This window comes from Microplitis mediator, chromosome 3 (assembly GCF_029852145.1).
Source record: "Microplitis mediator isolate UGA2020A chromosome 3, iyMicMedi2.1, whole genome shotgun sequence".
Classification (NCBI taxonomy): Eukaryota; Metazoa; Arthropoda; class Insecta; order Hymenoptera; family Braconidae; genus Microplitis; species Microplitis mediator.
Window position 1 is genome coordinate 19,983,756 of NC_079971.1, and position 14,438 is coordinate 19,998,193.

General features: G+C 29.4%; 2 protein-coding genes across 5 annotated transcripts in view; one reads left to right on the forward strand and one right to left on the reverse strand.

Moving 5' to 3' along the window:
- The window catches only part of LOC130664951 (NPC intracellular cholesterol transporter 2-like), a 30,221-nt gene extending 23,901 nt beyond the window's left edge, over positions 1 to 6,320 (forward strand). The window contains exons 1-6 of one of the 4 annotated variants that reach the window (XM_057465154.1): positions 864 to 1,356; positions 1,821 to 1,967; positions 2,074 to 2,350; positions 2,422 to 2,501; positions 4,941 to 5,117; positions 5,824 to 6,320. In XM_057465154.1, coding sequence (XP_057321137.1) covers positions 2,489 to 2,501; positions 4,941 to 5,117; positions 5,824 to 6,140 — 507 coding nt within the window. In that variant the 5' untranslated portion in view covers positions 864 to 1,356; positions 1,821 to 1,967; positions 2,074 to 2,350; positions 2,422 to 2,488 and the 3' untranslated portion in view covers positions 6,141 to 6,320. Of the gene's footprint in view, positions 1 to 863; positions 1,357 to 1,820; positions 1,968 to 2,073; positions 2,351 to 2,421; positions 2,502 to 4,940; positions 5,118 to 5,823 lie in introns of those variants that run through there. The other 3 variants (XM_057465155.1, XM_057465153.1, XM_057465152.1) reach the window with 3 other exon arrangements.
- On the reverse strand, positions 6,186 to 13,726 carry LOC130664947 (general transcription factor 3C polypeptide 5). Its single transcript, XM_057465146.1, has 5 exons — positions 13,531 to 13,726; positions 13,276 to 13,449; positions 9,618 to 10,901; positions 6,621 to 6,804; positions 6,186 to 6,540 (listed from the first exon to the last, which is right to left on the reverse strand). The coding sequence occupies exons 1-5, from the start codon at positions 13,618 to 13,620 to the stop codon at positions 6,398 to 6,400; spliced, it is 1,875 nt and encodes a 624-aa protein (XP_057321129.1). The 5' UTR covers positions 13,621 to 13,726; the 3' UTR covers positions 6,186 to 6,397.
- Between the last annotated feature and the right edge of the window lie 712 nt (positions 13,727 to 14,438).

Consider the following 14,438-nt stretch of genomic DNA (forward strand, 5'->3'; position numbering starts at 1 on the left):
TATTTTCAACTTTTGCTGTCAAATTGTCGACAAATTTGGGCAGCGAATTTCAGGAAATTTGACAATTAAAATTACTAAAGTTTGCTGTCCGAATTTGCCGACAATTTGACAGCAAAACTAGAATAAAAGTTTTCTTGAATTTTTCGTCAAATATCTGTCAATTTCGGGCATTTTCGTTACTGACGACAGCTTGTATACAAGCTATTTATGTTTTTCAAGTTAACTAATTGATTGACAGATGGAGGCACTTGAGGCCACTGAGGACGTAACCACTTCCTTGAATTTTTTGTGAAATATCCGTCAACTTGAGGCTTTTCCATTATTGACAACAATTACCCTGATAGCCACACCTTACTCAGTAAGTTCTGCAGTGAAACATTTTCGGCTACCTTAACGAAAAAGTTTCTGGCAAGCTTGGCTGGATAATGCTTTCTTTTTTAAGTTGGCTTCAGAATACGGCAGTAGCTTGAAATTAACTTGCGGTTCAGGTGGCTTTCAGGGTTAAAATGAAACTTTTAATCAACTTAACGTCATTGCCTGACAGTAACCCTAATAGCCACTTTAGCTTGAAATTGACTGTAATTTGACATTGAAATTGCCTGAAATTTTTTGTCCGAATTTGCCGGCGATTTGACAGCAAAAGTTGGAAAGAAAAATTTGCGGTTAATTTTTCCTCAATTTAGAGGTAAATTTTGACTACACAAAAAAGTCGGTAATGTTCATTCATACCACTTCAGACGGTAAGCAAATTTATACATAAAATTGTCTACAATTTTACGGTAAAAAATTACTTTACAATTTTTTAACTCAAATTAACAATAAATTGATGCAAAAATTTGCCTGAAAATTGACGAAAAATTTTTTTCTAGTCACCTTTTGAAGTGAATTTGCATTCTAATTCGGGTAGTAAATTTACCTCAAATTGTATAGCAAGTTGTGTATAAATTGTCGTCAAAAACGGAAAAGTCCGAAAGTGACGGAAATTTGACGAAAAATTCAACGAAACTTTTGTACAGTAAGCTTTTGCTCAAGCAAACTGTGCTATTAGGGAAAAAGTCCGACGTTGACGTATATATTTGACGTTAACTTTAAAGGGAACTGTCGTTAAACAACTGCAGCTCCTTGTTTTATAAAAATTGATTAATCAGATTATGATATTTAGCAGTACAAAATTACTATAGTTGTTAACAAACAATTTTATTGTTTCTACAAAATAATACTATAAACAATATAGGCTCACGTGTCTTAAATTATAACTCGATTTCTAATAGTGTAGATTAAAATCATTCTCAATCAACACGACAAAAAAAAGACAAATCCTACCAAAAACAGATTCTCTGTATAAAATCGCGCCAAGTACACGTTTAAAATTTTTTACAATTAAGACAAGATTCTTTTTACAAAAAAATGAATCAAATCGAAAAAATACCAAGTACCTAATATAATTCGAAATCATGGAAAACATTTTCATAGAATTGAACAAAAAATTGAAAAAAAAAAATTTCAATGTACTTGGTGTGCCTATAAACTGGAAAAAAAGAATATCATTCAATTTTATTGGAAAATAATTTATATGCGAAATCAATTCTAAAAATTTTGCTTGAATAAATTTAGTAACGCACACCAAGTACATTGAAATTTTTTTTTTTCAATTTTTTGTTCAATTCTATGAAAATGTTTTCCATGATTTCGAATTATATTAGGTACTTGGTATTTTTTCGATTTGATTCATTTTTTTGTAAAAAGAATCTTGTCTTAATTGTAAAAAATTTTAAACGTGTACTTGGCGCGATTTTATACAGAGAATCTGTTTTTGGTAGGATCGTATATTCTGTGAGACAAAGTGAAAAGCTGCATTTATAAGCTTTCGGTCCGATTGACTTTTAATCGAAGTTTTTAATCATATCTGTGATCGAATAAGAATCGTATAAGATTTTCTTGCATAATTTCTGTATTCGAACTAACAGGTTTCTCAATATAATTAATCACATTTGATACTCGTAAAATTCTGGCGATAAAGTATCAAAAGTTTGATTAGTTGATATTTATAAATCAATGATTTTTATTTTATAGAGATAATAATGAACAATATATGTCAGTGATAAAGAAAAAAAAAATTAATTACTTTTTATGAGATAAATGCAGTCTCATTAATTTTTTATTAAAAAATAGTTCAATAACAACTTATAATAGCCATTCTTATGAATCATGATGTAATTAAGTGACCAGGTGTTCAAAACGGCAATTAGTGTTCAACAATAGAATACTTGGTAAATCCACTTGATAAACTTTGATAAATTTTTAGTTCTCATTATCAAACATCCGGACCCAAGGTTAAAAAATCATCCACGTATGTAATTTTTTAATGATTTTTTAACGAATCACTGCTAGACACCTACAATTAATTATCATTCTTTATAGTATATAAGAAAGCTCGTTGATTTTTAATTTTAGTTTTAATTCTGAAAAGGCTAAAACACACCTCAAAATGTTCACTAAAGGTACGTTATTAATTTATTGTTACAAATAATTTTTTATTTTATTAAATCTATTAGTAATTAAAGCTGTCATTTATTAATAATAATTGGCAATCTGCAATCCCTACATGACTACTCGAGTATCACTACTAAATTTTTTAAATATGTTTGAAATTTATTTTTTTATTTAAGCCGCATCAATTTAGTTGCTGATATATTTTAATTTTATTACCATTGAAGCTCAAATCTATAAATGTTCTCATCCGTTCTCAAACATATTGATTTTGATAATTGTATAATCGTGAAATGTTTAAACTAATTAACATATGCTCCAATTTTTTTCATTACTGTCGTCTATTCTCTTGTAATTTTTTCAAATATTTCAAGAACGTTAACAGAAACTCAATAACTGATAAGATCTTTAGGGTTTAGGGATATTTTCTGTAATTGATAAAAATGAATTTATGGTGACCACAGATTTTTTAAACTGAAATTTCCTGACTTTCCCAGGTATTCTAGTCCGGAATTTCATTAAAAACAAAAAGAAATTTAAATAGAGGGTAACAGTATCAAATATAGACCGAGCTCCGGTTTATGATCAGATACTTGAATGTCGTTGAAAATTAAAAAATTGTTGACTTTAATTCATGAAAAATTTATAGCTTATAACTACATATTTTCATGAATTTAATGAAACAATTCAAAAAATTTTAAGGGTATTTAAGCACCTGTTTATTAAATGGAACTCGGTCAATAATTGTTACTGTTACCCTAGTTAGAATTTTTTAGAAAACTTAAGATATCGAACTAATTATTCCATAAAAATATTTGAAATTGTGAAATTTATCAGATCGACGTTCTAATTAGCAAATGGTCTCTCCATTTCAGAAAATCCTCCATTTATGCGAAAAAAAAGTAATTTAAAAATTTTTATTTCATCTAATAATCAATTCCATATTTAGTATATGTATAATATTTGTGCCTATACTCAAATAATATTTTTTCTGTCTATTAGTATTTGAAAATTGCACAGAATCACCTACTGAAAAATATTAAATTAGACCATTTGCTAATTAGAACGTCGATATAGATATGCCCGAGTCGAAATCTAAGGCTTACTTTGAATCTAAATGAGCATTGAAAACCTATATTAGACTTTTTAGGACATAATCATTGTAATATCTTGAAATGAACCTACTTAGACTTACAAAGGCTTGAATTGAACCTACTCAGATTTATAGAGGCATGAATTAGACCTAAATAGACATAAATCGTGAAACGAACGGTCAGATTTTTTAAAATCGACTCTCTATTGCTCCCAGGCTGCTTCTATAGGTCCTATTCCACTCTTATATAGGTTTAAGTTACCACTAGCAAATATGGTTTCTAAACCGCTGCCTAAGAAAAGAGCCAAATTAGGCAGGGTATCGTAACTGCTTTACTTTCGGGATCTCGATCTAGTTTGGTTGCCTCATTTGGCGCAAGTCTGGAACTTGGCATACCTTCTTTGGGCTTAATCATTGCCTGACTACAATTTCTAGTCGGGTAGGTGTCATTAATCTACTGATAAAATCGCTGGATCACTTGCAGCAATTTTTCATTAGCCTTAGAATTTTTTTAAATCGACCCTCTGTTAGTCCCAGGCTGCCTGTGGGAGCCAATCCACCCTTGGGTGTCATTCGCCCACTAGATAGATGACTGGTTCACTTGCATCAATTCTCCAGTAATCCGCGAATTTTTTAATTTTTTCTTTTTGTAGTATTCCTTGCGTCCTTTTTTCTGTTAATTCTAGTTACGTTCGTTTCACGATTTATATCTTTGTAGATCTAATTCATGCCTCTATGAGTTTAAATCAGCTCAATTCAAGCCTTCCCTGATTAAAAAAGAGAATCAAAAAACATTAAAAAGAATTAATTTTTCAATATTTTTAATCCTCTTTGATACTGCCAATCTTATCTTGAATGGCCCCGTTACATGGCTTAATCCTTTTTAATTCTCTTTTTTAACCAGGGTTTGCAAGTCTAAGTAGGTCGATTTCAAGATTTTACAATGATGTGTCCAAAAAAAGTCTAATGTAGGTTTCCATTGTTCATTTAAGTTCAAAGTATGCCGAAGATTTCAATTCGGGTGGTTTAGACAAAAATTATTCTTACTCTTAACGGGTAATAGTACACGATGTTGAATTCAATTAATTCTACCGATAAAGAGTGAAAATCTTTAACAAAGAGTTAGCATTTTCTAGAATCTTGGAGGATTAAAAATTTCATTTTTTCAAAAAATCTGATTCGCCTCCGAGAATAAGTTATTTGAGATTTTTTATTCTACGAGTGCACTAAAGATATAGAGTTCCGTTCATTTTTCTGAGTGTGAAAAAAAAGATACCGTTGCTTCTTAGTAATATAGATTATTATGTATATCAATGTATGTACTTATTTGTGATTTAAAATATTTTTATTTCCAAAGCATTCATTATCGTGTCATTCTGTGTGGCTGCTTCCCTACAAGACTGGATTAGAGACATACGTCCGTGTGGACCAGGAATACCAACCCCTAAAGATTTCTTTCTGCATGAATGTAAAGAATATCCATGTCCATTTTACCTAGGCTTTAATGTAACAGCTGCATTGGAATTTTACGCACGTAAGTTTGTTAAAAGCTTATATTATTATAAATAGATAAAATATATTTTATTAAAATATACACATGACATTCCTGATTAAAAATACTTATTGAAAAAGATGAGAATTGAATCCTTTTGAATACTTTCTATACCCCACGGTTTTCATCTGGACATAATTTTAATACCTTTCAATCATATTCAATCCCAAAATAATATAAGAATTTCTAAACTTCTGAGGAATTGAAAAAGATTCAAATGAATTGATATTTTCAATCTTTCTCAATACAAAAATAGCTCCATATTTCGGGAAGAGTTGGGTTGAAAAAGATTTAAATGAATTGAAATTTTCAATCTTTCTGAATACTTTTCAATAACAAAATAATTTCACATTTCGGATCGAGTGTAGGATTGAAAAGAATTAAAATGAATTTACATTTTTGACTCTTTCTGAATCCTTCTCAATACCAAAATAGTTCGATATTGGAAGGTATTGAAATGATGAAAGATTGGATTCCTTTCAATACTTTTGAATTCCATTCTAAGAATTACAAAGTATTCAAATGATCAAAATTTCAATTTCATTCAATACTTTCCAAAACCTCCGTATGGATTGAAAAGAATTGGAATAATTTTCAATCCTTTTCAATGAGTATTTTCAATCAGGAATGTTCATATATAACTATATAATTATAAATAACTATATAAATTTAAACTTTTACTATTTAGCCTGCGATATTACTGCAATGACAGTTAAGGTTCGTTTCTCTAAATGGGGCTTCTTTATGCCATGGATTTTACCAAACTCGGACGGTTGTATTCATCCAGGCAGCAACGTCTCTCATTGTCCTCATCCTCAAGGTGAAAAAGTAACTCACATGACAAGTATGCCAGTGCCGTACATGCTTCTTAAATCTGGAGACTATTTCGATATCACAATAGAATATTCCTTGTACGACCAGAATAACAATGTACTCTGTTGCCTTAGAGCCCCAGCTCAAGTCTTGAACCGACCAACGGAAGATTATATTAATAATGGTGTATAATTAATATTATTTAAAATAATATATTCAAATACAACATAATTTCTATAAAATTGAACTTTATTCATCAAGTTAAATATATATCCATCAATATATCCATCAAAAAAATTCATACAGGAATTCAGCCTACTATTTTACTATTATAACAATAAGCAATAAAAATACAAATTATATAACTCACTATTTTCATCGTTTTTTTTATTTATAAAAATTTATTTACTGCTATAATATGTCGTCTAAATAATGAAAAACAAAATTATTTAATCCGATTTTCCACTTTCTTCCTGCTTTTTCAATAACTCTTTTTTCTTCTTTTCCAACAATTTTCTCTTCTTTACATTTTTTACCTTCATAAGCTTCAAAGTACTTGGGACTCTTCGTTTCCGTGGCAGTGTCGTGGGATCTATAAATTAAAAAAATAATTAAAATTGAATTTCTACTATGACATAATGCAATAAATGGATCTATAAAAACAAAACTTACAATTTGTTGGAATATTCATTTTTTTTCTTAATACAACTAAAACTTGTTTATTCATTATTTCCCGACAATGATCACTGAAACCCAGTGGTAACCATCCACGTTTTTCGTCGCATTTCACACCAGGCATTGGATCCGGTAGTTTCGCAAACATTTCTTGAACCTCATCAGTGAGTACATCGCAATACTGAACACAAGAAATATAAATTAAATATCACGCACGTGGAATTTACAAAGATTTCCCATGGGAATCTGCACCATGTCAAAATCTATATGGGAATCTTGTATGGATTAGGAATGAGGAAAATTAACAAAAAGCATCACGTAATTGATACAAATACCATAAAAAGCGTATGTGTTTTCACAAACTTTCCCGGAGTACAATACCGCCGTACGATTCCTAATTTAGTGTTTTATTAAAATTTTTCGCGATTTCTATTAAGTTGTACAGTCGACTACCCATCATAAGCCTACCCTTCATAAGCCTCTTCCTTCAATCGGGAGTTACTGAGAATAGTATAGTATATATATATTAGACCAGTTCAAAAAAATCGTCTATTTTTTTTTTTCAAAACCCGCAGTGAAATATCTTCCTAGTCATGAAAAAAGAAGCCTGTGAAAACGGGAGCTCTTAATATCAATTTTGAAAGGTCACTCATCGTATATTTCTATTTTACGTTTAAATAACATGGAAAAAAAAAATTTTTTTAGTTTGGAATTTTTCACCTCGGCAATGGCTGATTGTACGAATAAGCCCAGCATATATTTTTGTAGGAAATTTAACGCTCTACAAAAAAGTCTCCTATCATTTTTTGACAAATCCATCTGTTCAAAAGTTATTGGAGCTCGAAGTCAAGTAAGAGTAAATTTTGATATCTTTTTACTTTCCGTCAAAACTATCATACTTATTATAAAATGTCATCAAATCATTTTTGTAGACAATTTTATTTTCTACAAATTATCATTGATAAATTTTTTTCAAATTCTGCATTGTTTTCTAGTTATTTCCATTTTAATGCGAAGCTCCTAAAAAAATAGTGTTCTGATCGATTTTAAGAGCTTCGCATTAAAATGGAAATAACTAGAAAACAATGCAGAATTTGAAAAAAATTTATCAATGATAATTTGTAGAAAATAAAATTGTCTACAAAAATGATTTGATGACATTTTGTAATAAGTATGATAGTTTTGCCGGAAAAGTAAAAAGATATCAAAATTTACTCTTACTTGACTTCAAGCTCCAATAACTTTTGAACAGATGGATTTGTCGAAAAATGATAGGAGACTTTTTTTGTAGAGCGTTAAATTTCCTACAAAAATATATGCTGGGCTTATTCGTACAATCAGCCATTGCCGAGGTGAAAAATTCCAAACTAAAAAAGTTTTTTTTTCCATGTTATTTAAACGTAAAATAGAAATATACGATGAGCGACCTTTCAATTGATATTAAGAGCTCCCGTTTTCACAGGCTTCTTTTTTCATGACGGAAGATATTTCACTGCAGGTTTTGAAAAAAAAAAAAATAGTCGATTTTTTTGAACCGGTCTAATATATATATATATATATATATATATATATATATATATATCAAATAGCTTCCCCCGCTTAACCACTGTAAGGAGTTTCGTATCAGAGAACCCGTTATAAGCTTCCGTTAAAATTGTCAAAATTATAAAATAATTGAAATAGTTGCCGAAGTGAGGCGAAAAAAATTTATCATCGTAAAGCACACTCTGATGCTTCGCATAATGAGTCGTGCAATAACAATAGGAAAAAATAGACAAATTAATGATGAAAGTTTACTATCTGTGTTTCGCGGAGAAGAATTTGATGATTATTGAGTAGAAAATAATTTTTTATAATTTTTCATTATAATTTTTTGCATTATAATTATTATTTGTGTATTCGTTTAAAATTATATAAAATGAAACAGTCTTATAACGAATAGTCGAGAACAAAACTAAACGCACGGTAGTGGGAAGAGTGGGATTCCCAGAAAAATTTCCCCCCTGATTCAGAAATCTCGTTTGGAATGATTCAATCCATGCTACAGTGTGTAGATACACATCTATATATACTCAATTTTGCCAACTTTGAATTGTTTCAAATCGTGTTTGAATTATTTCAAATTAGGTTTCACAATCAGGGCCCTACGTCCCCATGTGGGAACCTACATAGGAATCTAGGCTGGATTCCCGCATGGATTTTTTTTATACAATTGTATCAATAGACGATAGATTTAGAAATCCAGATACCCCAGATATTCTATAGAAATTACTTATATAAAAACCCCGATTCCTACATTAATTTCCCACAAAGAAATCCATTTATCCAAAAGGGTACTTCGTTTGAAACGAACATTTTTTTTTTAGCGGACACAAGAAAATTTTGTTGTTTATGTTGAGAGAAAAATTTCCTGAAAATTTCAGCTCTCAATTTTAATTTCAAGTACTTCCTCTCGAGCATCAAAGTTTTCCCATTTAAAAAGTATGTAAATCGAATAACTTATCTTTTAAATTACTATAACAGCCCGATTTTAAGCTATCGTTTTGAAACCAGTTTTTTTTGTAGAGTAATTGTTGCTTTTTAAAAGTGTATAAAACAGTTTTGGTTAACTCGATCCATGTCAATTGTATCAGCTCCGAAAGTCAATTTTTCATTTATTTTTGTTAATAGTGAAGAAACGGCTCATCTTACAAAAAATATGCATAGGACCAATCTTTTAGGAAATTTTGTCCTCTACAAAATTGCTCATGACACTTATATCGCTAAAGTGCACTGTTCATGAGATACATGCATTTTAACATTTTACAGTAAAAAAGATTAGTACTATAGTAAGCTTACAATTTTTTTTTTACTTTTCTTATATAAATCCATACACTATTATATTAATTCCTTTGGATTCTTACATAATTCCACATATTCCCATATAGATTCCTATGGGCCCCCATGCAATCCCACGTGAATTTTTTGAAATAAATAAAATAATTGAAAAATTACCTGATACAAAGTTTGTCTCGAAGGTGGAATATTTCCTTCTCTATAAATATAATCATTTTCACTATACTGATTTGCTTTACTTTTATGTCTAACCTCTGGCACCTTTGCCGTTGCAGTTTTCAGTGTTTTTGCGACTGATGCCGATTTATAAGGTATCATAAAATTAGAACAAGCTTTTTTTCCCTTAACAGCCTGTTCTAAACCATGCATAGCTTTCAATCTATAATCAAGTGTCTGATATATTCTCGCTGATGGTTCCTTACGTGGATCGTAACCCAATCGTACCCACATTATTCTCCACGGTCCAGTGGTAAAGTAATAAGCGACTTTAGGTAATAAAATACGTAACTGATCCTTATTATATTCTGTCTTAGATAATAATGCTGTCTTAGACCATATAGGACGTTCTTCAAATAATGAATGTATGTATTTATAATCATCATTTGTTAAATATTTAACTTTCATCGCGACATCAATTCCTGGTTTTGGTGTTGACGGTATCGTTGGTGAAGTAAATGGGATACTATGAGCAAATCCTGCTCGTCTTTTTCTAGTTTTGTTAACAATATTTTCTGATTCTGCATCTTTTATTAAATCAGATTTCATATTGTACTGCTGTACGGTATCCATACGACTAAAAACAGCAGGAGGAAGAAAATACGGTACCTCATCATCTAACCATTCAGGAGTTATGATTCCTTTGGGACAAAGTAAATCATAAATACATTCTCTTTTCTTGGGATCAATCAAATTCTGTGTTACTGGAGTATATTGAAAATCAATGAGACTCGTAAAACAGAATTCCATAACAACACGTCCAAGTATTTTCAATTTTGGTAACTCATAATCGTTCTCATTTGATAAATCTTCATGTTTATTATAATTTATTTTCAATGGTATATTTTTAGATGGACTTACAGATGACTGGTCATTGGATGGTTCATTGTTATCATTATTATCAGCTGTTTTATTTTCATTTTGTTCTGCATCTATTTCGCAGTTACGTAATTCTTTGGATAAATTTTTAATTTCATTTCGATATGAATTTTCATCGTCAATCGCATCTTGTTTTGATGAATCACGAATCAATGCTGGTGATAAATTACGATAATTTCGTACTTCTTGTTCTTTTTCTGAGTCTTTAGCTTTTTTTATCCGTGATTTTTTAACACGGATACGTAATAAGAAACCTGATACTTCATGTCGATCACCGCATGCTGGTTTGCAATAAACATCAGATGGTCTCAATCTTAATTCTAATCGACGATTCGGAGTACTGATTGTCTAAAAGAAAAATTTCAAATACTTAACATATTTAATATAATAAAATATAATAAAATAAAAATATAATAAATAAAAAAGGCCATTAGGCAGCCGGATGGAAGTAGATTTCATGATATCTATATGTATAAATAGATATATATTAGACTGGGCCAAAAAAATCGACTATTTTTTTTTTTTCGATACTGTGAAAATATTATTCCTGATGACCGAAAAAAATATTGTGCAAGTTTGAGCCTTTAATATTGATATTAAGAGGTGTATCGTTACGACTATTAGTTTTTTGACAGAAATTTCATTTTTTACCCAAAACTCGTAAATCATCGATCTGAAAAATTTGAGCAATGTATATTCTTAAAGGAAATTGAATTCCCTAAAAAAAATCTCTCTTAGTAAATTGACGTAAAACGAGCCGTTTTCTTGTAACCGTGCCTTAAACATTGATTTGTTTTTTAAATTCTTTGTTTCTATTTTGGATTTTTGTAACTACTAGAAATATTAAAATTTTTTTCAGTCAAGATACATATTCTTGAAGGAAATTTAATGCTCTACAAAAAAAGTCTTTTAACATTTTTTGCTAAATTCACTCCTTCGAAAGTTATTCAAGGTTGAAGTTGAGTCAAAACGACATCAATAACCTGAATAACTTTCGAAGGAGTGAATTTAGCAAAAAATGTTAAAAGACCTTTTTTGTAGAGCATTAAATTTCCTTTAAGACGCGTTTTCATTTGTTTCTCTATTCGCACTCAAGTGGATAAACGGTACTATCTTTGTTGCACTTGTACAGTAAATGGAAACTTTGTCCAAGCTTTTCTCGTAAACAAATAGAAGTTGTCAAAAAATTGAAGTGCACTTCGCTAGTTCATAGAGTAAAGCATCGAGTCTGTGTCTTTATTTAGCGTTTAGGGTTTTTATCTCAGAGAAAAGCTTGGACAAAATTATCTGAAAACGGTTCTTAAGAATATGTATCTTTACTAAAAAAATTTTAATATTTCTAGTAGTTACAAAAATCCTAAATAGAAACAAAGAATTTAAAAAACAAGTCAATGTTTAAGGCACGGTTACAAGGAAACGGCTCGTTTTACGTCAATTTACTAAGAGAATTTTTTTGTAGGGAATTCAATTTCCTTTAAGAATATACATTGCTCAAATTTTTCAGATACATGATTTACGAGTTTTGGATAAAAAATGAAATTTCTGTCAAAAAAACTGATAGTCGTAAAAATACACCTTTTAATATCAATATTAAAGGCTCTAACTTGCACAATAATTTTTTCTGGTCATCAGGAATAATATTTTCACAGTATCGAAAAAAAAAAAAAAAAATAGTCGATTTTTTGGCCCAGTCTATTATATATGTTAAAAGTGTATAGCCAGAATGAGTGTGAATGTAGCAGACATCAGAGAAATTTAAAATTATAGATAAATAGAGTAAATAATTAATAAAATTAAATTTAAAAAAATGCACATTTAAAAAATTTTGAAATTAATAAGTGCATTTTTTATAAATTTTATTTTATTAATTATTTACTCTATTTATCTATAATTTTAAATTTCTCTGATGTCTGCTACATTGACATTCATTTATTCTGACGTTTATAATTAAAAACTGTAGTGAAAAAAAAAAATAAAATGAATTTAGAAATGAATTTAGCTGAGAGAAACTACATATTATTTTGTCCTAGGGAAGAAAACGATGATTTTCAACCTACTAAATTACTTAATGCCGTGCCTAGGAAAAGGGCAGTAACTTCCCCTGATTAAACAACTGAATTCGATCGAATTAAACAGAATTGAATTTTTAATTCTATATAATTCAGATAAATTCTGTCAATTCGGTACCTAACTTAAAAATGAATTCTGTCTAATTCGGTAGGAAAACCAGAATTTATCCAAATTTAAATAATTCTATTCGGTTTAATTCGAAAATAATTCTCGGATTTCTGATTCTGAATCCGAATTAAACTAAACTAAACCTAATTCAAAATTTTTAAATCGGTTTCATTTTGTTTCATTACAAAATACTTTTTGTTTTTCTGAATATCGTTTTAAATAAAACCATGTTAGCATTTTTTAAATTTATTTACTTGTGTTTATTTGGGAAATAATCCAAATTTCTGATTCAGATTTTGAATGTCACCGAGTTTAATAGAATATAACAAAATTAAAATTTTTAATTCGGTCGAATTCAATTGTTTAGTCATTAACTGCTTTTCTACTAAACTAATTTTAAATTAACATTGGAAAGATAGAAGTCAATTTACTGCCTATTCCTAAGTACGACAGCATAGGTCTGAAATTCCCTTGTTTTGACTGGCTATTTAAACTTTGACTCATAATTTAAACGCAGGTGACAAAAATAAATATTAAGTCTTACTGATGATATTGAGCCCAGTCCTCCTAAACTTTCAATAGCTTTGTCCGGATTAATAACTTTGCCAGGATATTTTATGCAGTAGAATTTTTTATCTAGTCTATGACCTCCAGGAAGAATAGGACCAGTTTCTTCTTCTTCATTATCTTCGTTCGACAAATTGTTGCCATTGGCCTCCTAATAAAAAAAAATCCCTTAATAAAAAATACTCAAAGTAAACAAACAACTATTCTCCCAATGTAGTGAAAATAAACTTACATTTGTATTCGTTTCTTGATCATCATTTGAGTCATCACTGTAAAAAATGTGAGTAAAATGATTACTACCAGGTTCTTTTTTAATTTTCATTATTAGTTAATTAATAATAATTCAATAAGATGTAATTCCGAATTAAGTTTGAGGTTTTTAGATCTAATTTAAGGTTACTGGTTATTTTCAAACGCGTGTGCGTACTCTGTCAATAATATAGGAACCATGTGAAAGAATTACATATATATATGGTAGCCACATGTCTGGAAAATCTGGAAATGTCAGGAAATTATAAATATACTGGAAAAATCAGGAAAAAGTCAGGGAATTTCGTCACAAAGCTGGAAAAATTTTTACTTTCTTTACTTTTGACTGAAAAAATCCGATAAACTTTTTTTCTGTCAAAACTGTTCGAAAAGTGGCGCGGCGCGAATGCGATTGTAATTCTGTCTTGAAAAAAAATTAGTAGAAATTGATTCCAATAGCGAAAAAATGAAGCAGTTAGAATTAAAAAGGCTGTTAGAAAAAAAAGTCTTAGTAGAAACCAATCGTGAGGATCTTCAAGCTATTACATGCATATTGACAAGTTAAAAAACCGAAAACATTAAAAGTATACATAAGTATTTAATTAATAAGTGTCACTATATTTATTATTTGCGTACTTGATTAATATTTTATGAATATTATATAAAACGTTCTTATTTTTGAAATTTATTCTAGTGAAAATGAAAAATTTGTTTATATTTCACGAGCAAGCTCTTAAAATCGATCAAAAGACTATTTTTTTAGGAGCTTGGCATTAAAATGGAAATAATTAGAAAACAATGTAGAATTTTAAAAAAATTTGCCAATGATAATTTGTAGGAAATAAAATTGTCTACAAAAAAGATTTTATAACATTTTATGATAAGTCCGAT

Coding starts and splice junctions, on each gene's coding strand:
- LOC130664947 (XM_057465146.1), bottom strand. CDS start 13,620: ATGAAAATTAAAAAAGAACCTGGTAGTAATCATTTTACTCACATTTTT. Junction 13,450..13,530: donor ATCAAGAAACGAATACAAAT/GTAAGTTTATTT, acceptor TTTTTTTATTAG/GAGGCCAATGGCAACAATTT. Junction 10,902..13,275: donor GACTGGGCTCAATATCATCA/GTAAGACTTAAT, acceptor TTTTTCTTTTAG/ACAATCAGTACTCCGAATCG.